The following is a 25174-nucleotide window of genomic DNA, read 5'->3' as shown; positions in this document are numbered from 1 at the left end:
TAAAGGTTAACATAAATGGCATTAGGGGTATGTTCTAGGATTTAGCTGTCACTTCTAATGTGCACTCCTAGGAAGAGAAGGCGGCAGAACGGGTGGGGGTTACAAACATCTCTCTTCTACCGACATTTAAGAGTAGGTTTCTCAATTCCTGTCGGGAATGGCTTTGGAAGAGCTGGTCCGTTTGGAGACTGGTCTAAGCCTGAGTCTGTAGATTTTCTACACACCATCTGTGTGTTGATTTTGAAGGAGAACAGTAACAAGGGAAATTACAGAACTGGTCTTTGAGAGCTCAGAAAGAGAGTAAGATCTCTGGAGCATCATGATGCCCATAATGATTTTTTAAAAAAGGGTTAGGGACCCAGGGGAAGGCTACTATTAGAGCAAGTAGTTGGGGCCTAATTTTTGCAATATTTATAGAGAGTAGATTTGATCTAGACAGTTCTCCACTTCCATACCTTCCCCTTTTGTTTTGGAAGTATAATAGAAAGATATGTGTTTTTTTGCTCACAAAAACCTCTCTGGGTAGCACAGCGGACCTGTAGACAAATGAACTACATCACGCCATTTTTGGCATGAGTACCCTGGTTTTATCTGACTGGAGGGGCCTGAGCCCAGGGCTGGAAACCCAACTTCGGGCTGGCCAGGGAGCATCACGGTGAGACTTTGGCTGGGGGCTAACCTGAGCTTCTGGAGACTTGTGGAAGTCACCATAAGAGCTCAGCCAAAGGATGAGAAAACGGCCCACAACACTGGTAGATGTTTTGAATGACGGGCTTTAGGCATGGAATGAGCTGGAAACAGTCCCCCATTCTCCCCTTTAAGGTAGTTGTATTGGGTTTCCGGTATTTGGTGACCTTGCTGGCTACACTCATGGTTTAACACCAAGACCATAATGCCCACCAGCCATGTAAATGGACTTGGTTTCTGAGGTAAGGGTAGGAAAAGAGATTCCAAAATATAGGTACTTGCTTGATGGAAGGGCCCTGTATTTTCAGTGGCTTCTTAACCTTGTTACAATGAATGGAATCAGCCACTTTTCATTACCTACGAGCTGGTTTACCCTCGACAGGTAGGCAGGACTGGCCAAATGTAAACATTTGCTCGTCACGAATGTTACTCTCTGTTGACTGTACATTCTCTGCTTTGCAGGGATGTATATTAATTCCATACAGCAATTAGGAGACCAAAAAAATCCCTACATAGGTCTTTCTTTAAAAAAAAAAAAAAAAAGTTTATAAAAAATCTTTGTTTCAACAGTAATACGGTAAATAGTTATTTGCATACCTCGTTACAGAAGTTTATATGGGGGCTGAGGGTGGGTGCGGTTGAGCCTAGTTTGGAATTCAGGTCTTTTTTCCTCTAGAAATACCCTTATCTCCTGGACTAGACTGGATTAAAAAACACTGGATTAAACATATCTGCATTTATGTTCTTTTTCATTAATATTTGCTGGAGTTTAGCATTTAAATATGAAGGCTACAGCCTCCCTGTAATTACAATTCCATTATCACCACATGCATTCTGTGTTGCTTTTATTTAATGAAAAAACTAATTTCAAATCTACATTAAGCTAAGCTGAATAACAAAGTCTTAGTGAAGGAGGCCTGGTGGGTGGTCTTGTTTGTAAAAACATGGCTACTGTCCTTTGGGCCTTAAAACTTCAGGAAAGGCACTTCAAACGGCTTCGTGTTTGCATGTTTCAGTGCCAGAGCATAGGAATAGACCCTGGCGTCCACTGTCACATGTTCTTCAGCTACCAGAGCTAAAGGAAGCAAAGAATACAAGTTAGATAATGAAGAGAATAAAGGAGAATACCCCTTATCAATCAATCAATACAGCCTGAGCTCCTACTACGTGCCGGTTACAATGCTAGATAGAGCTACAGCGGTGAACAGGACCCCTTCTGCCTTCAAGGACCTTGCTCTAGTCAGAAGAGAAAAGGATATATAAGCAGGGTTACATTTCTAGCAAAAGACCAGAACAGGAAGAAAGAATAAAGGCAGAAGATCACACATATCAGAGGTGAGGACTTGATGCATTCAAACAGCAAAGCTGTAAGTCTACAGATGCAATCACCACTACTTTTAGAGTGCACTCTAGGGCGCTGCCCTGGTGACCCTTCAGTGCCTTATCTCGGGATTCGTGCGTCCTCTCCGCTGCCAGACAGCACTGATTTTCCGCCTACAAGTTCAGCCGCGTGCACGACAGGACTGGAATTCTAGAGAATTCCAGAACAAGGCCGCGGGAGCGTACGTCATACCATGGGCTTTGAGGGGAACTTCTGTTTCATTCAGGTGGAGGTTATCGCACCTGGAATCTGTCACTTGTTCTCCTAGCCACTAGTTCAGGCGCAAGCTCAGAGACACGTTGATCCCGGAAGGGAGGCTGGCGTCCTACTCCTCTGTGCAGGGCGGGGGCTGGGGAAGTGCTGAAAGCTATTCTGTGTAACCAACTGAACTCTGGATACTTTCCTCCCAATCTCTCAAATGTGACTTGCTGAATAAATGGTTTGATTACTATATTTCCATTCTAATAAAGCTAGGAAAACTGGTTCTTCCCCCCCCCCCCCCCCCACCTTCCTCCTCCTGTAGATCTGTCCCCGTCTACCTTCCTTCCTCCCTCTCTCGCACTATGTACTGCCCCCTCTTCCAAGCCTAGATCCAGGGAGGTTAAGTTAGATGGAAGGGAGAAGGACGTTCTTTAAAAGAATACTTCTCTAATATAAAAATGCAGTAAAGACATATAGCATCTAACATTTAAGTCCTTTTGTGCCCACTGTCTTGTTTAATTGTACTCACGCCTCCCCAGAGACAGGGGCGACCTCTCGTTCCCGTTTCAGGAGAAAAGCCGGGAGAGGCTGTGGCACGTGTTCAAGGTCGTAACCCATACACGGCGGAACCTCAGACCCAGTCAGACCCGACAGACTCAAAGACGTGTTGCCCCTTACTGGCAGCCACAGCTCTCTGAGGCAACTAGGGCTTTCTCCAGTATGAGCACTTCTCATTTGGACTGAGATCTTGAGGTACTTGTTGCCTTAGGTCTAGTTTTTAAAAAGGCAAAGCAGGAAGGGAAGCTTTCTAGGAATCTGAATCACGGTAGTTCTTGGAAGCTCGTATTTACTTTTAATTAATTAATTTATGAATTTGTATTTATTTTTGACAGAGCCAGAGCACGAGTGGGGGACAGGCAGAGAGAGAGAGAGAGAGAGAGAGAGAGAGAGAGAGAGAATCCGAAGTAGCTCCAGGCTCTGAGCTGTCAGCACAGAGCCCGATGTGGGGCTCGAACCCACAGACAGTGAGATCATGACCTGAGCTGAAGTCAGACGTTTAGCCAACTGAGCCACCCAGGCGCCCCTCATACTTACTTTTAAAACAAGAGAGTCATTAGAAATAAAATTGTAAGCCACTGGTACTTACGGAAGGGGAGGAAGAGACAGCCCTCAAAGCCTCAGGTCAAATTGTGCTTCAAGCTAATTTTTGAAGTAAAAACTTTAAAACATTCAAGTCATGACGACTGTCTGTTCCTTTACAAAGGAGTGATCGGGGACTTAGCAGCCGGCATGGAGGAGCTCCCTCTGAAGGGTCTCTGTCACGCTCCAGTACAGCATATCCTAATCTGCCCACGTAGGCTTACTCAATTTTTTACAAAATCCCTAGGAGATGGGCTGGCCAGAAAGTACACAATGTAATTTCATGACCAGTAATTTACTAGGGGTGACGCTGTTAGTTTGGTTCATTATATCAGCATGTTGCTCTTTGTATATAGCAGATACCTCAGTCTTTGTAGAAAGAATATTGTTAAATTCTCCTTTAACTTCTACCCTGCACGAAGTACCATCCAACATGCTGGCATTTTTGAGGATCAGCTAAGAGATACCTACTTAGGCCTCTTCAGTGCCATGGATTAGCGACATGAGGTACAGAAGTTTTGGCTAATCTGCAGGAATATAGTTTTGGCTATTCTATAGAAAAAAAATCCCATTGAAAGCCTTCAACTTGACAGAGAATGTTTTGCTCCTATTTTCAAACTCAGTGCCACCCAGAAAAGAAAATCATTGTTGGTTAACTGCAGTTCTCCAACATTTCTAGGTATTTGGCTTTAACGAGGAAGAATATAAAGAAATGGAATTATACTTAGTTCCTCACTGAATGGGACTAGGGATGGGGAAAATTGAGAAAACTGGCAGTCTTAAGAATGCTTACCATCAAGTCTCTTCAGCAGGTCATTCTTTGGTAAGGAAATTACTTCAACAAATTCTAAACAAAGAAAGTGCAAGTGAAAACAAAGCTCCAGAATAAGAGAGCCTACCAGAACGCCACAACATGCCTGTAGCCATTTCCACTGCGCTAAGCCATACACACGTCAGCCACTGCTGAGTTGGGTGACGTACCTCCATCTCCTGAAAAGAAACAGAAGGAGGACATTGCAGCAAGGCCTGCTCTGGTCAAACACTGGAAGAGGTTAGTGCAAGACATACCGAAAAGGGTCTGAGACTTCAACAGAGACCTGGGTCTCTACTAATCCAATCTATGTACGTTAGATTCTGTGTGTGATCTATGGAGAATCAGATTCTATACATTCTATTAGAATCTATGTAAAAAACATTCCAACAGTACAGAATTTGTTCTCCAAATCAAATGTTTAATAGCCAAACTGAAAGCATACTCTACGATAACACACACAGGTATTTTTAAGTTGTTAAAGTATATAAAATTTACCATTTTAACCATTTTTTTAGTGTTTATTTTTGAGAGGGAGCGAGAGAGAGCAGGGGAGGGGCGGAGAGAGAGGGAGACACAGAATCCGAAGCAGGCTCCAGGCTCCGGACTGTCAGCACACAGCCCGACGCGGGGCTTGAACCCGTGAACCATGAGATCATGACCTGAGCTGAAGTTAGACGTTCAATCGACCGAGCCACCCAGGTGCCCATTAACCGTTTTTGAAAATACAATTTAAAGGCATTAAATACATTCACAGTGTTGTGCAGTTATCAGCACTATCCTTCTCCAGAACCTTTCAGCATCCCGAACAGAAACTCAGTGCCTATTAGTTTACTTTCTGTTTCTGTGAATATTTTAGGTAACCTCATAGGAGTGGAACCACAATATTTACACTTGAAAAGTTTTTTTTCTTAAGTAAACTCTACACTCAAATGTGGGGCCTGAACTCACACCCCCCAGATGTGACCGAGCCAGCCAGGGGCCCCCATTTACGCTTTTTTGTCTGGCTTCCCGAAGCGCTCGGCGCAACATTATCAAAAGTCACCCTACCACAGCAGGCACCAGCGTGTTTCTCTAGTGGCTGGATGGTATTCCACGGGGCATCTACACCACATTTTGTGGGTCCACTCATCTGCTGGTGGACACTTGGGTGGCGTCCACCTTTTGGGGACTGTGCTGCTGACACCGGTGTGCAAGTCCCTACATGAGCCCCTGCTTTGTGCTTTGGGGTATAAACCTCCGAGGGGACTTGATACGGTCGTTCTGTTCACCTCTGAGGACTGGCAGGCTGCTTCACGGCACGTTAGGTGCGTACTTGCGAGTTTGAACATCGAACATTTAAAATCAGCTGTGAGGGGCCCTGACACATTCAGGAGCCGCCGAGGTGATGAGAAACGGAAGAATATGGCTGTGCTACCTGACACCCCCCTTAACGGGGTGGGAGACGACAGGGAACTGACAGAAGCATCAAAGCTGGAGCCCAAACTTGCTAAGAAATCTAACAGAGCAAGGAAGTTCTTAAACGTTTCTCTAAGTACGGAACTCAGTGATAAGTACTTCTGCCACTCTTACAATACACACAAAGACACACATCTGTGATTCTGAAGGTGTTCACTGTTTCCTCTTCAGACCTCGGGCTCATAATCCTAAGTGGGAATAAACTCCATACAGAAGATAGGGAAATGTGCGAATTTAACATTTGTAAAGAACACCTAAAAATCAGTTAAGTGTTAAAAATGCTACAGGACCCACGATGAGCAAAACAGCCCAGGGTACTGATGAAGTATCTAGAAACCTGTTCCTCTTCTCACAAATCAAAAACCAAGGCAGTAGCAAGTTAACCAATCATCAGTGCGACAGAACCACCTTAACCGCGGCCGGCGCACACTCACCTGGCTTTGGCTTAGGCCTCACGTTTTCAGCATCATCTCCGTTGATAGTTACCGTCACGATGTGTGTGGTACAGTTTGTCAAGCCCGGGTCCATACATACAGCTGTGGAGAGAAGCAAACGCTCAAGTTCAGACACCGGTCCGACACGACACGTTTCATTACTTAAATGCCTTCGGAAGGAAACCGGGCTCATGATTCACGGTGCCCACGGAGCCCGTGCGGGAAAACTACACTCGGCCCGATGCGCTCAGTATACGCTGTGGGACAGCACAGCATACGTGTTTCCCTCCAGAGTTCCTGGGTTAAGTGCGCTAAGTCTGGGGGTGAGACGGTGCTGACAGGTTGTCAGGTCCTTTCACCACATTGAGAAAAAAAATCTAGCGAGGAGCCTGGCACGTGGATGAGGTAATAAAGCTCAGGATCTGAGAAAGTCTGGAAGGTAAGCGAATCTCCCATCTCTTCTCCAGCTTCAGGGCCTCCTTGTTCAAACCTGCCCTCGCGCGGAGAGAGACTCGCCTGTAGACAGTGACCGAACCTAGTTAGGATTTCTCCTCCGTGGATGAGCCTCAACGCAAGATCCTTTACACCACGCACAGTGTAATGGCCGGCTAATTTTCAAGGGTCTGTCCCCAAGCGCACGCCCGGAGAGCAGTACAAACCTGGAGAGCACTCTGCCACATCACCTTTGTAGCCAGTTTCTTCCTCAAGTTCCCGAAGAGCTGCTGCTTCCGGGCTTTCGTTATCATCGATGAGACCTGGAAGTCCAAATCCTTTGTGAGGTGCGACAGGGAAACCCTCTCCTGACGTACTGCTGGGAGCTACGCGAGGAATCAGAGGACTGTGGGAAGCGGTTGCACGGGTGACACTGACTGAGGCTTGGAGCTTTTCTGAGAGAAAAGGCAGGGACGCCTGGGTGGCTCCATCGGTTGCACGTCCGACCTTTGATTTCAGCTCAGGTCACGAGATCGGGTCCCACGTCATGCTCAGCACTGGGCATGGAGCCTGCTTGGGATTCTCTCTCTCCCTCTCCCTCTGTCCTTCCCTTGCTCACGTGCTCACCCTCTCTCTCTTTAGAAAAGAAGAAAAAAAAGCAAAAGAATAAAACCCCAGGCAGAGTAAGTAGGTTCCGACAGCTATTCCTCTTATTCAGACCTCGACTGTTCCCGTGGGCATCTCTGCAGCACAGACAGTGCGGACCCGTGAGGAGAGCTGGCCTGGCTCATGGACCCGGCTCTGTGGCATGGCCCAGGAAGCCTGTCATTCTTTTCCGTTTTCCTCATGTGACCCTGTCACCTATCTTGCTTTCCTCCCTCGCAGAGCAATACTGAGGCCACAGAGAAATGCCCGGATGAGGATCACCTGTGCGGAGGACGGAAGGCTGGCAGACTGGGGGCAGGGGCCGTGCTCAGAGCCAGCAGTAACCAGGGAGGCCAAGTGGGGAGGACGGTAGAACTCGGATTATTTCACCCGAAAGGAGAGGATGTGAAGAAAAAAGTGAAATGCAAGCTATTTACTTACTTTCAAAGTTCTTAATTTCTTCAGTGAAATGGCGGGTACATGAGAAAAAAAATGGAGCTGCTATGCGTTATCGTGGGCTAGAATTTCAAAGTACAAGACACAGCCCACTAACGATAAGTAAATGAGATCTAATCTCTTCAGATGGGAGCAGCCCAATTAGGTCCTATGATGACACAGTACTTCAAACTCTGGATAGCTCTTTCTGTGCAACTCAAGAGAATATTCTAGTGGAAATTAAGGCAGTTTCCCTGGCCTGTGTATATACAGGAAGATCAAGCGGTCTTTTCCAGTCACGGGTTTTGGAGTTAAGAGTCTGGCCTTGTTACTACTGTTTCTTATCAGAAGCAGACTGCTAGTGATAGAAAATGAACTCACCTGACAAATTAGGGAAGAACAGTTACTCAGAGAAGCCAGAGAGAATGCTGCTGAGAGGACGGGTGGCTTGGGAAGGTCAGACCCTCACCTCGCTTTGGGGGGTCAGTGCATCAAAGAGTGCATTTGAGGGATGCTTTTTTTTTTTAAACTTAAAACCGCCGAGACACATGAAAAAGTGTTAAATGTCCAAGCACTGCCCTTCTGGCTGTTCTAGGTGCTCGGCCCAGCGGTAAGGGACTCACCTGCAGGGAACTCTAGGCAGTAGCCTCCCATGGGCGGTCGGAACTGCTTCACCAGAACGATGCACTCGTAATGAAGTGTCCGCTGCAGCACTGGGATGACCGCCACACCTGTGACCAGGAGATAAAACCAAGGAGGTCCCTCATGAAAGGTCAGGGAGTACTTGGCACAGGGTCAAGGACCAAATTCCTGCCTACGCTAACCTCTGCCGAGACCTATTTCTCAACCTGCAGCAGCCAGGCCATTTTCACTGATCTACGTGTGCTTGGATTTCCTTTCAGCAGTAAATGGAGTCAGTCCCAGTGTTTGTAGTAGATGCTAAGTTAGAGTCTATTGTTTTAAGATAAAGGACCTTTTCTCCCAAGAGAGAGATATTTTACTTACAACAGAACACAGACAAAACCCCAGTGCGTTCTGGAAAACACAAATTGCCCACAAGGAGTTCTTGGCTACCTCCCTCCACCCAACTCTCCCGGCAGACCAAAACAGCAGCTGTGGCAGCTACTCGGTTTACTTCCACTAAAAAGAGAACAAGATGAAAGGGAGGAATGAAAGGGAAAAACAAAGACCTATTGCCCACTTCCCCCAGAGCACAGGTGATTCTCAGGATCTTTGCAGTCAGTGCATTTATGCCTAGAAGGGAATGTGAACTGAATGGATAGTCTCTTCTCCTAATTCCGCATCCTTCTCAATTTATAAAGCAAATGGTCCATCATAAAGTAGTGCCAAATATTTTTCCAAACTAAAGGCTCTCACCTAGGTCCTTTGAACAGAACACAGGATTTCTAGAAGTCCTATCTAGATGCAGTATGTGGCTTCAAATTATACTGACTTCTGTTTGGCTATAAATATTAGTATACCTTTCCCTCAAAAACACTGGGACTGAACCCAGAAGTTATTTACAGAGAAAGCCTGATTTAGCCACAAAGCACTGCAAAAAGGAATACCAGACTTAAACATAAAAGACCATAATCGAAGAGAGCTGCTCTGAGGTCTGGGTTAGAGTAAAAAGAACCCCGCCTCTTGCAGTAAAGCACGGTGACTTCCTCCATGAAGAGTCGTAAGGGGTTTGCACTCCTACCATCGGCCGACTGCCCCTTCCTGGTCGTACGTTTCACCGTTTCCCACGTTCTGTTCAGGCAGAGAAGCAAAAACAAAATCACTAACGTCACAGAGGAGAATGCCCTTGGGTTTTCAGTCCACAACCAGAACTTTACAAATGCGAAGCATGCGAGTGTAGTAACGATAATGGCCAAGGAGACCACGACAGTACAGATCTATATGGGAAAAGCCAATTCCATCGTGCTTTCCTGTAGCTTCTGAAACTTTTTCTGAAGAAAACGTGCCACCCTACGCCTGACCCTCTGAGCGCTATCTAAACAGAAGGCCTACTCATCGCTTAAGCTGCCTTTCAGATCATTCACTGGGAAGATTTCAGTTTGATCCTAAATCTACAGGTTAGCAGTAAATGAAAGTATTGACCAGTCTGTGCAAATTAAGCTCCTAGGAGAATTCCAGCCTTTTCACTAAGAGGAAAAGATACTCTGCAGAATGGGAACCACTGAGACAGTTATTTATATGTGACCTAAATAACAATTTTAGAAAGCAGGGCCGTCCCATTTACTAATTGAGGAATTATTACATTTAGGTGAGTGCTCTAGTTTGCACGTGTGAGATCTCTCTTATCTAAGGGGAAAATGGTCCAGAGTGGAGAAAGTGAGATGAGGAATGGTAGGTTTCTGCTCCCTTTTATGGCTTTATTCCCGATGGGCTGTTTGTTTCTGGGGAACAGCGTCCTGAGAATCCGGTTACTGGTACAATGCTGTCTGAAGGGGAAGGACATATGAGGCAAAGTCCCCTTCACTCTCTTCTCCCTTGAAATGGAAAGAAGCAGTGGTAAGAAATGAAAGTGGAGAAGCAGATCAGCTTTGGATCTGGGAGAAGTAAGACATCTGAGTGGCTCTAGGGACCGGAGTAAGGAAGGCGTCAACATCCGCCTCCCTCCAGAAGAGCAGGAATGATGAGACGGGCCATGTGGGGGGAGCCTCACACTTTTTATCTGGCTGGGTTGGACTGTGTCACGTTTTTGTGAAAGAAATCCGGTATTTAGTCTAGTTAAAAAAACCCAAAAAACACCTTTCTGTAAACTGTAGATCTCTCAATATTATACCCAAATTCGAGCAGCGAGTGTGTCAAAATGAACCTGTGAAAGCCGAACGGTGCTGTGACGACTCACAACTGTCCGACATTCCTGTTAGTAACAAGAAGCCAACCAACAAGCAACTCTGGTAAGTAAATAGTACAGATGGCAAGAGATGAAAACCTTTTCAGCTCTCTGTGCCACCCCTCAGGGTTAGAAGGCAGTGCTGGGAGGAGCCGTGAAGGCGCCATCCCAGATACTCTAGGAATAAGGGAAACAAAAGAGCAGCACGGTTACGGTTAAGATGGTGTAAAATAACCAGTAACGAGCCATACATCGTGAACCATGAAATATAAACGCATTTACACGGGATCCTAGAACAGGGATGCCCCATGGGAGCTCCGGTCATCTTCAAGGGACTCTGAAAGATGAGCGTCTGACCGCGTCAGACAATCTCAGTCTCCACCTGCCTCCCAGCTGAGCGCCCAGCCACACATCCCGTGAGACCGTTCCCTCCGGTGTAAAACTAGGGAATTAAGAGTATGTTAGCTCAAAAGCCTCTTGTGGCGTTAGAATTCTGATTCTAGTTAAGCGACTCCGTTTTCTGAGGAACTGTCATAGGAGAAAGCTTGCTCTGCGTTCCTCCCCGGGTCAACAAACGCAGGAGGCAGGAAGGGCACCGAAGGATGACTTCAGCTCTGTCCCGATGTCCATCAGGGGGCACACTGCCAGCGTAGGTTTGCACTACTAGACTCAACTCTGTATCCGTATCCACGACTAACATGGTAGAACAGAGGATTTTCTAGCTGCTCTCATCCTTACCGACATGCTTTTGCATCAGGTAACAGATAAAACATTTTATGAGTTTATACGTCATGACCTATGGCAAAGCACGGGGATTCCCTCTTCAAAGCCTGACACTCCGGTAGGAGATGTCAGTGCTTTGCCTACGAGCTCCCTGGAGTTCACGAGGAAGACCTACGCGTGCAAGAAAGGAGGTGAACATGCTATGAGCAGGCCACATAAGCAGGTACCCGCTAGGCTTTTCAGTGCATGCCTCAGCTACTCAAACAGACTCCCCGGAAGTGAGACCTGGACACGAGTATCCCGAAAAGAGTCTCCACGTGATTCTGACGCACGTCCCTGATTAAGAAATGCTGAAGGAGGAAGAGGAGTCCAGTGAAGAGATGCACCACCGGTGCAAACCAACACGTACTCTTTAATTAGTGTTAAGAGGCATATTTGTGTTATAAACCTTAACAGCTTAACGGGGAAAAGAGAGCCAAACTGTATCGCTACAAACTGGGTGCCAATCTACGTTTTCACAAACATCAGTCCATTTGAACGTACTGTGTTCCTTCAGGCTCGGCCTGGCCACGTGTCTGTATTGTATTCCTGTCCCCACTATTTATTTCCTGTTTAGTTCTGCACATCGGTCTCTTTAAACAAGTGTTCTGCTGAAGGCAGAACATCCACTGTGTTGACGGGCAGTAGCATGGTTGGCTTTCTCGCTTTGAGGTTTTAATTTAAGAGTGCTATGGATAGCTTGAAGTTTCCCACAGCTCTCCAACACTGGCCCTTAGGAATATTTTTGCTAGTTTAGCAGAGATAATTAAAGTGCTTTCAATTACTGGCAAGTCCACGTACTTTCACGCTGATGACAGAAGTATTTCCTCATGAAGAAACTCTGTATTCTCATTTGATCACTTAGCAAATGGAGTTTTTTTTTTTTTTTTTTTTTTTTATGAATCAATATATCATGTAATCTGGATACTTTAATATTTAGTTACATTTTTATATTTTCTCATTCTATCTCATTCCTTTTCATATTTCACTAGGGAAATGTTTAATCTATTTTAACACTTTTTTTTCTGATAGTTAATTATAATTTTCAAAAAATTTCTTTTCAGGGCAGAGTGACAGGGGCCGAAAGAAAAAATTCTAAACAGAAAATGTGGAAAACAGAAGAAAACAGGTTTACCACACAGATGCCATTAATGTTCTGCCAATTTTCCTTCTAGCCTTTTCTAATATATTATTTGGAAAGAATTTAAAAAGCATATACACAATTTCCTATTTTATTATCAACTTAATAACTTTTCTCAAGTTGCTAGATTATCTTCAGAATCTGCTTTGTAGATAACTGCATAGATTTTACCAAATGAATACACTAAAAAATTATTTCCCCATTTTTAAACTGAGAATTGACATACAATTTTGTATCTGATGTGTACAACATAGTCACTCAAGTTATATACATTACAAGTCACCACAGTAAATGTAGTAAGCATCTGTCACCCTACAGAGTTGTTATAATATCGACTGTATGCCTTCATACTGTACATATTCTTTTCTCATGCTACACTATAACAATTATTTCCCCATTTTTAAGATGGTTAGGGTGCTTTCGATTTCTTTTTATTTTTTTTAATTTTGTGAACATTTTTCATGCATAAATCCAACTCCAAACAGTGTCAGGAGTGGGATTACTTGGGTTGAAGGGTGTTATATCTTTACGAGCAATTGGTACATACTGTGAAATGTTTTGCAAAGCTTTTTTTCTTTTTTTCCAATTTACGTTTCCATGAGCAAGGTGTAAAGCATGTAAGTTTTACCTCAAACCCAGCAATGGTCTCTCCTTCATCCTAATTTAGAAATTAAAACCTGGTATGATTCGGAGGAGGCAATCTGGATTGTTAATTACTTTGCTGCTTTATTGGCTTCGATAGGGCTTGGACCAAAATTTCAGGTTCATACTAATCTACTCAGGGAGAATGGTGTTGAAATCAATTTCTGATTAGTTAATGTAACAAATTTACAATGTGATTGTATTCCGAGATGAGAAGTGAGCCAAACATTCTGAGAGTGGGAAAATACTGAATTAGATTTCTCCTTTAAGATCGAGTTTACAATGAGAAAAGTATCAGAGTTCATGTCAAACAGTAAGCGGAGACCCCGAGAACCCGAATACCGAGCATTTTACAAAAGGGAAAAAAATCATTTACCTTATTTTACCAGTAGGATCCATGTACGTTGTTTTTTCAAGCTTGACCCATTTTCCTTCTGAAATTAACTAAAAGGAGACAATAAGTTGGGAGGCTTTTAAACCGAGGATTTTATTTAGAAGGTGTGTTTTCTTTCAGATTTTCTCTGTGTGGCCCTCCCAGGGATCACGTTTCCCTCCCAATAATTAGTGCAGGTTTTCAGTTCAAAGTATGGAAAGCTATCTTCCTGAAGGGTGGTTCTGCTTCTTTTTGGAGTTTTGGAAGTAATACTGAGAGGTGAAAAGAGATGATAGTTGAAAAAATCCTGGCGGCGGGGGGCGGGGGGGAGGGTTGTAGGTAGAGAGGGAGGACGAAGAAGTGAGGGGTTTTCTGGGACCCAGCGTTCTATGCTCTGAGCCTGGGGCCCGTCACACAGGTATGCTCAGTAGGTAGAAACTCCTCGCTGACGTTTTAGTCAGTGAGACATGGGAAGGCTGACTGAGGAGACCGTGTCCAACGACTGCATTTCCAGTGACTCGTGGGTTTCCCACCCGATCTGAGACAGGCAGCCCAGGGTCATTCTGCCTAGACACCGAGTTTCGGTTACGAGGACTAACGTTCCTACGGCACTATACTGAACTGAGAGGGGAGTTTCGCTGCGGACAGAAAGCAGTAGCCTTTTTCTTCCTATCCTATCTTTTACTTCTGGCTGGCAGCAACCTAATAATTATCTACAGATCTATTCACAGACAACATGGAAAGATTTTTAAATCATAAACAACCGCAGGAAGGTGTCAAGATCAGAGTTCCAAGATGAAGGACTTAAAATTTATCCGTTCCAATGGTTCCTGCAGGAAGAGACTTGTTAAAAGCTAAACTGAATAACATGTAAGACGTACATTAGTTCTGGAATTCAGACTACAACTAACAACTTAGGTTTTTATTGTTCTTAAACATATATGCTGAGACCATAAACAGCTAACGAAGATGCGAGGCTTAAGTATGAAATGTCTAAACCCTAAAACTCCCAGAGGACTAATTCTTCTACCCGGGCAAACTTTTATTAAAATTTGAGACTTTTTGTACGAAGAGCCAAAATCCACTTTAAAACAGTCTCAATTTCACGAGTGCATATAATTAAGAGATACACAATTGCTCCCACTCAAGAGCAAAATGTCCCTGAGTCCTAAAAAGGGAGCAGGAACAATGTTTAAAACCCGTCTTTAAGAATTAAATACAATCATTTGAAACGACAGTGTACACATTTCATTTGGACTTGGCTGTGTGTGGGGAGAGAGCAGGGTAGTGAAAAACAATTTATACCTCCTCTGAAATAATAGACTGTTTGGTATTTTGAGAAGGATCCGCTGGTTCTTGGTTTTCCATTTTCAAACCAGTCAGTCTTTACAATGCTCAGGCAAGAAGTTCACGCTGTAAGATAAGATTTGTTTAGGCTACAGTTATTTTTCCGAATTCAACATTTGAACAGAGGCTGCTGGTCAAAGTACTTAACATGGTGAAAGACTTATTTGTCATCAAAGCTACTTTGCTCACGTGAGCTTGGGAGAACTGCCCTAGAGGGAAGGTCAGTGCAGAGGCCCCAGGAAACATCCAAAAAGAACCAACAGCCGGCCCAGTGAGATTCAGCCCATGTGGGCTGAGCTCCTCCTGGGCGGGCATCAGGCACTTACATATACATTCTTGCATTTTCTGACTCCAAATTTAAAAACTTTCCAGGGTAAACAGTTCAAAAATTGTAAACCATTCCTCACTCCCACCCCTTAACTACTGTCCCTTATCTACCCTTTACAGCTCAACTGTAAGAGTGGCATGGGCTGGGTCTTTCTACCTCCCGTGTATCTTTTTTTCTTTTAAACTGGTAGTAAATGGATATACCATTTTGATAATTTCAAAATGTGCGGTTCAGTGGAATTAAACACAATCTCATTGTGGCCCGTTCACTTTGAAGTTTTAACACATTATCAGAGTCACGGTTGTCCATGAGCTGACAAGTACCACCATGTCTGTTGTGGAAAGAGAAGGCCCCATCTCTTTTGTTATCCACTACTACGTCCTCTATTCTTGGCTTATTCTCCCGTTTGTACCCTGAATGTCTCAAAATCTTTTTCTGCCCTCAAAATGGGCTGAATAACCTGGCTGCATACAGAATTATGGGCTGAAAGTCACTTTCTACCAGAAATATGCAGGCACTGCTCAGTTGTCTTGCTTCTGGTGCTGCTGCTGTGAAATCTGAAGCCATTCTGATTCCTGATTCTTTTTCTATGTGGCCTGTTTTCTTTCTCAGGAGATCTGTGGTTATTCATGCCTTCACATAGACGTTATTGCATTGGGTACTCAAATGGGTCCTTCTTTTTTTATTGAATGTGGTGGACATACGATATTATATTAGTTTCAGGTATATAACATAGTGGTTCAATGTTTACATATATTATGAAGTCATTCCCATGCTAAATCTACCACCATCTGTCACCAAAGTTGTTACAATATTAACTATATTCCCTATGCTGTACATTATGTCCCCGTGTCTTTTTTATAACTGAAGTTTGTACCTTTTGAGCCCCTTCCCTTATTTTGTCAAGTGGGTCCTTTCAGTCTGGAAACCGTACTGCGCTTACGGGGAACTTTTCTCGAATTACTTCACAGATAATCTCATTTTCTCTATTCTTTCTTTCAGGAACTGTTGCACTTCCTGAACTGATCTTCTGTCTTGTCTTTTTCATTCCTATTTTCTGTTTTCTTGTCATTTTAAAACAATTTATTGTTTTTATTTTAGAGACAGAGAAAGAGCACGAGCAGGGGAAAGGGGCAGAGGGAGACAGAGAGAATCTGAAACAGGCTCCATGGTAACCAAGATGGTGTGGGTACTGGCATAAGGATAGACATAAAAACTACTGGAAAAGAGACTCCAGAGTTAAACCCACAGATTTATGGTCTTTTTTTTTGTTGTTGTTGGTTTTTTTTTTTGTTTGTTTGTTTTTTGAGAGAGAGAGAGAGAGAGCGAGCAGAGTAGGGGGCAGAGGGAGAGAATCTTTAGCAGGCTCCATGATCACTACAGAACCTGATGTGGGGCTCAATCCCATGACCCTAGGATCATGACCTGAGCCAAAATCAAGAGTTGGGTGCTCAACTGACTGAGCCACGCAGATGCCCTGCTTAACTGATTTTCAACAAAAGTGCCATGTATTCAAGGGGGATAAAAAACAGACTTTTCAAGAGATTGTTCTGGGCCTAGATACGTACATTCATAAGGACAACAATGAACCTCTACCTAACACCATATATAAAAATTAACTCAGGGGCGCCTGGGTGGCGCAGTCGGTTAAGCGTCTGACTTCAGCCAGGTCACGATCTCACGGTCCGTGAGTTCGAGCCCCGCGTCAGGCTCTGGGCTGATGGCTCAGAGCCTGGAGCCTGCTTCCGATTCTGTGTCTCCCTCTCTCTCTGTCCCTCCCCCGTTCATGCTCTGTCTCTCTCTGTCCCAAAAATAAATAAACGTTGAAAAAAAAAAAAAAAAAATTAAAAAAAAAATTAACTCAAAACAGATCAAAGATCTAACGTAAGAGCTACAACTACAAGACTCTTAGGAAACAAAAAGTGTATATCTTCACGATCTTAGGCAATAATCTCTTAGATGTGACACATAAATACAGGCATTCCAAGAAAATGCAGATGAACCGGACCTCATCGAAATTAAAAACTTGTGTGCTTCAAAGGATACCATCAAGATGGTGAAAAACTACTTACAAAATGGGGGAAAAAATTTATAAATCTGATAGAACTCTATCTGAAATATGCAAAAAAAAAAAAAAAATCCTTAAAACCCAGTAATTAAAAAGACAAATAACATAATTAAAAATAGGCAAAGGACTTGGATAGACATTTTTCCAAAGAAGATACACAATGGCCAATAAGCACATGAAAATATGTTCAGTGTTGTTAGCCATCAGAAAGAGGCAAATCAAAACCACACTGAGATACCACAGTTCACCCCTATGATGATGATTATAACAAAAGACTGATAATAACAAGTGTCAGTGAGGATGTGGAGAAACTGGCATACGCTGTCAGAAGGCATATAAAATGGTGCAGTCGCTTCGGAAAACAATCTTCCAAAGGTTAGCCACAGAGGTCCCATATGACCCAGTAATTTCACTCCTAGTACATATACACCCAAGAGAAGTGAAACGTGTTGTACACAAACGTTCAGAGCAATATTATTTGTAATAGGTCCAGAGTGGAAACAACCCAGATGTCCATCATTTGATGAATGGATAAATGAAATGTGGTATTCCATTCAATGGAATAATATTCATCCGTACAGGGGCCCCTGGGTGGCTCAGTTGGTTAGGCATCTGGCTTCAGTTCAGGTCATGATCTCACAGTTTGTGAATCCCAGCCCCCACTGCCAAGCCTCCTTGGGATTCTCTCTCTCTGCCCCTCTCCCACATGCGTGTGCTCTGTCTCCCTCAAAATAAATAAACTTAAAAAAAAAAAAAAGGCAATGAAGTACTGATACATGCTACAACATGGATGAACCTTGAAAACATTATGTCAAGTGAGAGAAGTCACACACAGGCGGCCAAATATTGTAGGATCCCATTCATATGAAATACCCAGAGTAGCAAATCCAGAGATACAGAAAGCAGAGTAGTGGTTGCCAAGAGACTAGGGGGAAGGAGAGAGTAGGGAGTGACTGCTTATGGGTATGGGGTTTCTTTTTGATGGAAAACGTTCTAGAATTAAACAGTGGTGATGGTGGCACCATCTTGCAAATACACTAAAAACCAGGGGATTTTACAATTTAAGAAAGTGAATTTTATGGTATGTGAATCGCATTTCAATTAACAACAATCACCTCTGCAGTCTTAAAACCCCCAAGAGACAAAGAGTTGGGTTGTTGAAAGCCACCTTAAATCTAAAGGTTGACAAAGCCTGGGAGTCTAGTTCAAGGAGCCCTGCGTGACTGAACCCAAGCAACCATTCTACCGTTCTCTGGGTGTATATTTTGCCTGATACTCAACACGTATTTCTGTTGTAAAATTAAATGTATTTCTGTTGTATTATTAAGATGTGATCAATACGGTTCCTGTGGATTATTACGTGGGCAAGCCTACAATTTCAGTTTCCAATAAGGACTTTGGCAAAGAAGCAAAACTTGAGGCCCTAGGTAAGAAAAAATGACTTTATGCTAAAAAAAAAAATAAAAACCACTTAATAAAGATGAGAGAAAGAAATGTTAACACATTTTCACACTCATTTAAACCTTGAAGAGATACGCACAAACTGTATTAATGTTTGTAAAAAAGCACACACACAAACCAACATCAAGTGTGTGTCTTAGGTAACTCGGCAAAAGCACCCCGCAGCAGACCCACTGGAAGTGAGGCTGTCTCGTGCTGCGAGGACACAGCAGTGCACACGACAGACAAAGGTCCTGTCCTCCAGGGGCTCGCTTTCTGGTGGGGGGGGGGGGGGGGGGAAGGGAGGAAACTGAGGAACAACATACATAATTTATGTCAGAGCCGCTAAGTTTACGAAAAAGGCCAAGAAGAAGAGTGGAGAAGATGGGGGGGGGGGAGTGGAGTGATCAAGAAAGCGCCCTTTAATTTTGTGACATCGAACGGAGGCTTGAAAGTAATAAAACAGTAAGCTATGTGGACATGTAGAGGCAGTCATTTAGCTACAGGCATATAGCATAAGAAAACAGGCAGTGATTCCTGGTAAACTTTTAACTAGCCTTGGTTTATACATGACAAATAACCTACATTGTTAGAGGCAATCAAAACAGCATGAAAACTCACCATTAGCTAAATCAAAGGTTGGCTGCTCGTCACTATTTGTGGTCTCTACACCCAAATAAAAGAACTTCATCTACCTAGATTTTTATCTTCCAGATTTCCATTTCCTTTCATTAGTAACAAATACATCAGAGAAGGAATTATTTCCTCTGCTTTTAATTCTAACACTTAAAAGAAAATAACCTTTAGGCAACTAAGCGACCCCATTTATTGCACAACATAATCTGTCTAGAATGATGCAAAATACTTGGATTAATTTTCTACCTCCTCTTGAAAAAAACATTTTTTTTTTTTAACATTTATTTGCCTTTGAGAGACAGAGACCGAACGCAAGTGGGGGAGGGGACAGAGAGAGGCAGACAGAATCTGAAGCAGGCTCCAGGCTCTGAGCTGTCAGCACAGACCCCAATGTGGGGCTGGAACCCATGAACCGTTAGATCATGGCCTGAGCCGAACTCTAACGCTCAATTTACTGAGCCACCCAGGCACCCCTCTACCTCCTTTTGAAAAATGGTATTTTGACCTCGAATAACTTTTCTGTGCTTACCCAAACTTAAAAACAGCGAACTGCAGACCTCACAAGTATAAGCACCACCAGAAGTTCATAAAGGAAGAGCTAAATAATCTGTCACTTTTTCTATGAAAAGGGTTCTTAATCTGGACTGCCAGTAAATCTAGACAAAATGGAGAAAGTCCCCCAGCCCCAGGTGAGTATCTTTAGGGGCAAAGGGGCCACCAGCTCCTTTAAATTATCTGCTAGGTCTCCTTATCTTTGTATCTTTATAGATTCCCTTAGATTGTCAAAGGGATTGTTGATGGCCCAAAGGTGAAAAAGTACTTTTCTGAAGGACTGCTCCTCATCTACTACTCTTCATTTAACCAGGTTAAACTCCCTTACAAAACAGTCTCTGTAATCAAAAGCTGGATTTTTGGTCAGCAAATGTTAAGCTCTAAACAGTTGTTTCAACAGATCATATTAAAAAGTACTGAAGCTAGAAATGTTAGAGAGCTAGAAAAACAAAAAACAAGCTATAAACATAAATTACATGAAAGAAAAAAAGTGGCAAACAGGGCTGGGACTCTCTAGGGTAATTACTTGGAATGCAATCAGCCCCAAGGGGCAACAGTATTTCGTAGCAATCTGCTGACAGTGTAAATAACTGGAAAAAAAAATGAGGTTAAAGGGTGATTCCCAAAATGTTCAGGATTATAAAAGCATCTCAAAAATGCTACTGAAACAGAAAAAGAGTATTATTTTTAGCAGCATTTCAAAAACAGAAGCTAAATGGTGCCATTTGGGGACAGTCATTACAGGCAGTCATTACACGTAGGCTTAGGCAGCGCAGAAACAAATGAGGCTCCATTGCAGCCTGCGCCCCCCTCCCCTTACTGTGACAGAGCTTTCCTGAGCTGACTCAATGCTATTTTGAGAGTTAAAAGTAAAGTGTAAATTTTCTCCACTTCATTAGCTAGCATTTCAAGTCACCTACATTTTACTAATATGCACATTAGACTTAAAATAATATCCGTATACATACTGTTGAGTTGTTTTAATTCACATAACGCATTTTCGCTTAGTTTGGTCTGAAACACTGAAGGTCTATGATGTGTTTGCTGTATGATTTTTCCAGGGCACAAAAAACTCTAGTGAGGGAAAACATCAAAGGATTGTTAGGAGGGCCATACAGTGATAGGCAGGAAGCTAGCTGGCTTTATGAGCATGGGCAGTTCAAACATTTGGGTAGGTATATACTAAGTGTAAACTGATCCATATTCCTGCCTTTGGGGACCTTATAGTTCAACTCGAAAAGAACCAGAGGGTATGCCTGGTTCTCTACGACTATCCTAGAGATAATGCGATATCAGGGTGTTTTAAGTGCGTGACAAATCACATCCACTTGGGAGGCAGGGAAAATCGTAGACTTTGAAAAGGCTGCTACTAAGAGGTCATTAAGATATGATTTAGATACCAAGAAGGCAGGGAGAGCATTTGAAGTAGAAGGAACCAGATGAAAAACAAAAACACTAACTGGGGGAAGGGTTGAGAAAGTACAGTAGAGTTGGGCAAACTCTGTTGTTCTCAAGTTGTTCTCAACCTTTCGCTCCCAACCCCCTCCAAAACAAACAAACAAACAAACAAACAAACAAAAAACACCTGAAACCAAGCCCACACATATAATGGATGATAATACTTGCAAACTCATTTCCAAGGGCTTACGCAGATTTGGCTGGATGCCTGACCCTCCCCCAAATTTGCGGGCAACCCTAACTGGCATGCCACAAACTCTTGTTGCTATGTAAACTCCTCTTGAGGACAGCACTTAAATTCTCTGCTCCAGGGAAGAAGGGAAAGGGTTACTTTTTCACAACCTCAGGTATTTCAGTCTTAGTAACAAGAGTTGGATTCAGGTTAAGAGGGAGGGAAGTTCGCACTCAGGGTTGTCATTATTCAGTTATTACCATATCGGAATCCTTGCAGTTTGCTGAGGTTGCAAAGTGAAGCAAAAATCACAAGAAAAAACACGCTGGCTCCTCTCTCCCAGGTAAAAACTAAATATTGGAAACACCATTTATACTCAACCAAATAAAAGGTGTGGAAACTCAAATCGTGAGCAAAGCTGATGAACCAAAGTCAGGCAGTCGGAACAGTTTGATGAATAGATCGAGACATTTACAATAAGGCATTTTGAAAGAAATTAAGTGGGAAAGGGTTAATTTTTGCAAAAAAAAAAAAATTTTTTTTTTTTTTTTTTTTTGCAAAAATAACTTTATGACCTTGTAAAGTCAAACATCAAATGCTTAGGTCTGACCAAGATGCCATTCTACATTCTTTCAGAATAATTACACAGAAAAAACACTTGATTTACAATGAACAATAATCAATTAGTATCGCTACAGTTAAGTCTTGGTTATAGTCATAAAACTTTTAAAAATTCAGTTTTTTTTTTAAGATAATATTTTGAGGGGTCCTTCTTTGGTACCACTTATGGTAAAATTTCGGTATCCACATCAAAAGGATCCACTTCATATGAATTTTTCTTTGCTGACAACGATTATCTTGATAATGAAGACTTCCTGTAGTGAATTTGTTAATTATGGAAAGTCATCGAGTTTCTTTTCTTTTCTGGCAGATGTGGGGGTTGGGTGGGCAAAGAGGTAACTAACATTCTACTGAAATTATGCTACTTGGTGATTTATAATCATTACATTTAGTTCCGGCTGGGAACTAATTACCCTTGGGAAGGTTAATTGGTTACAGCCCTACAGTAATGAGACCAGCAAAGAACCACGAGTCACAGCCCAGGCAAGAGAGAATGTAGGTTTGGTCTAGGGTGGCAGCAGTGGCAAGGAAACTTGCACATGACACCTTATTACTTGTCCTAAACCAGTGTTTAGGGACAGGGTTTCCAAAGCTACTTGCAAGAAGATGTCCTTAAAGGACATCGGGACATCAGGAGAAAGGGGCAGTACAGCATTCAAACATGGGCCCACTAAGTTTGAGATGGTGGCAAGATATCCAAGTGGGTAAAACCAGCAGGTAGATGGAAATATTAATTTAGAAGGGGGATTCAAGGAAGGAAATGTTTTTCCATTATTTAATTTGGAATTGCGCAATAACCCCCCCTTCCACAATCACTTAACTGTTGATATTTTCACGCATGCATGAGAAAAAGCAACTATTTCCATTGTTGTAAAGGTTTTATTGAAGCAACTTGAGTATAAACACTTCATGGCTAAGAAAAGACAAATATGGTGGCTAAAAAATAATGGAAGGGAATTTAGCTGTACCATTCAGAATACTGGCACATCTGGTTGTAATGTTGGATTTATTTGAGGCTGGTTAAATGTGTAACTAGTTACTTAAAATTAACTGTAATCCTAAAAAGTCACTGAACACTGCTTCTCAAGTATAGAGCCTGAATAGAAGACATCTGTAACAAATTCCTTCCCTGCAGTGTTTATATTTAAGTTTACAAATTTGGCTGCTTAGGCACAAATAACTGCAGCTCTGTATTAATGCTTTGCAGCTGCCTCAACCTCGACACTCAGGTTTCCTGGGCTGCTAACATATTACTCCTCCTGAAGTGACCGTGTTCCCAGTTTCTACTTCCTCCTATACATCTGTTGATTATCTTCAACAGAAAATACCTTATCCCAATTCACCCCAGCACTGCTAATATTTCCTTCAGCAGTAACCTGTTGATTTCCAAGTCAAATCAAAACAAAACAAACATTTAGAGGGTCTGCTCCAACCCCCCCTCCCCCACATCAGGTCTCTCCTAAATCTGGCAGTATGGCACTATTCTCCCAGCAATATATGGAATATTGCTTCATTGCCCCTCAAAACAGAAAGAACTGCATAATCTTGGCTCTCCAAACACTTATGAAAAACTACTGCCCTCCCCTCCCCCAGAATATACTGCAACATTGTAATTTACCTCTGCTTGGAAAAATGTATCTTTAAAAGTGATGCTCCCAACTAAACCACTTAGCCAGTAGCATTTTTGAGAAAAACAAACCATTGAACTCTTTGGGGGAAGAGCTTTTCACTCCAAACAGGCAGAGGATCCTGTAATTATCCTAATGAATACTTTTCTACAGAGGCCCGTAGTCGGTGGGCTTCCTGCTTTCTAACCTAAAACTGCTTAGCCCGGAATGTGCAATTAAAAACAAACAAACAAACAAACAAACAAAAGATTTAAGTAATTTCTACACCCAACGTGGGGCCTGAACTCACAACCTGGAGATCACCGGAGAGCGTGCAATTTTAAAAAGATACCTAAAATACACGCCCTTAGACAGACGTGACTGGGGCAAGTCCAGGGCATGTAGTTGTAAGAAAGCTAGGTTCTAAAAGGCATTTCTCAGCAACCAGAATCTGATTCTTTTGAAGACACAAACAAAAGTTTACTTTTAAAATATGCTGTTGTCTCGTAGCCATCTGATAACGTCATTACGGAAGAGATAAGGAAAATAACGGAGTGGTGGAGGCAAGAGAAGGAAAAAGAATGATACTGCAAATTTCACTAGACTAGAATTCTTCCAGTCTTATGATTCCAGCATGGCCCGGCTACTGATACAATCTGGCTGTATTTTTCCAGGCTGTTACTTTGGCAGGGCTGGAATAAATGAATTTCACGCTCAAAAGAGACTCCTCTCCCCTTTCGTCGGTGTTCCCAAATTTCTCTCTCCTCCTCTACCTTCAAAGTCGAACCCCCAGGAGCGTACGGCCAGGATTCTCTCCCTATCTCTCCTAGTTCCCCTCCAAGAACGAAGAGGTGCTATCATCCTCTTTGCAGATGCTTCAAACACTGCACTCAAATGAAGTTAATTGCAGTGGTTTCCTGCTTTCTCTTCTCCGAATAGTCCAGGCTCTTCTACCCCAGTCCCTGGTTTTCTCTAAACTGGCCCTCCTTTCCGCGCCTTCGCAGCGGCCGCCCCCTCGCTTCCCGGGTCGCGCACCCAGTCCGCAGACTGGGACACGCGCGTGGGGCTGCCCGCACGCACGAGATGTGCTCCCTCCCTCTTCCCCAAAGAGGGGATTGTACATGATTGGCCCGCGCCCAGTTACCTACTCCAAGGTGCGGGGTGAAGGGGAGGGTACTCCTTTGGGGAGGGGGACGAAAGAAGAAAGCACGAAGCCGAGGCAGCAGTCTCAGAAGACACCGGTGCTACTGCTGGAGGCAAAGCCTCACCTCGCGGTGATGAGGATGTGCACTCGGCCCCTCCCGGTACCCGTAGAATCCCCGCCCGTAACCTCGCCTGAGAAAGTTACCTTCCGGGGCGGGGCACTTCTTAGATGCCGCTTCTCAACACTTCCGGAATTCCCTTCCCGGGACGCGAACGCCTCGCGTGCGTTTGTGCGTGTGTGCGGGTACGAGTGACTACGACAAGGACGCCCCGCGATTCTCCTCCGCTCCCTTTTCTGCTACTGCCTCCTGGCTTGATGGACCGGAAGAGTCCTTGAGCCAAAATAGCTCGGCGG

The 25174-nt window shown here is 43.4% G+C and overlaps 1 protein-coding gene across 6 annotated transcripts; it reads right to left on the bottom strand.

Annotated features, from left to right (window-relative positions):
* Nucleotides 1-1515: 1515 nt before the first annotated feature.
* Nucleotides 1516-25104, bottom strand: NUDT5 (nudix hydrolase 5). 6 transcript variants are annotated; one of them, XM_058681911.1, is made up of 10 exons: nucleotides 24765-24899; nucleotides 14693-14800; nucleotides 13391-13458; nucleotides 9327-9376; nucleotides 8248-8355; nucleotides 6772-6867; nucleotides 6113-6214; nucleotides 4362-4399; nucleotides 4203-4256; nucleotides 1516-1762 (listed from the first exon to the last, which is right to left on the bottom strand). In XM_058681911.1, the coding sequence occupies exons 2-9, from the start codon at nucleotides 14753-14755 to the stop codon at nucleotides 4242-4244; spliced, it is 540 nt and encodes a 179-aa protein (XP_058537894.1). In that variant the 5' UTR covers nucleotides 14756-14800; nucleotides 24765-24899; the 3' UTR covers nucleotides 1516-1762; nucleotides 4203-4241. The 6 variants fall into 6 exon arrangements, with proteins under 6 accessions (XP_058537894.1, XP_058537892.1, XP_058537895.1 ...); XM_058681909.1 differs by lacking the exons at nucleotides 4362-4399; nucleotides 24765-24899 and adding an exon at nucleotides 24965-25104; XM_058681912.1 differs by lacking the exon at nucleotides 4203-4256 and having other exon boundaries at nucleotides 4309-4399.
* Nucleotides 25105-25174: the final 70 nt, after the last annotated feature.

The sequence above is a fragment of the Neofelis nebulosa genome, chromosome 8 (assembly GCF_028018385.1).
Source record: "Neofelis nebulosa isolate mNeoNeb1 chromosome 8, mNeoNeb1.pri, whole genome shotgun sequence".
NCBI classification, from domain to species: domain Eukaryota; kingdom Metazoa; phylum Chordata; class Mammalia; order Carnivora; family Felidae; genus Neofelis; species Neofelis nebulosa.
This window is presented reverse-complemented; position numbering and strand designations above follow the sequence as displayed.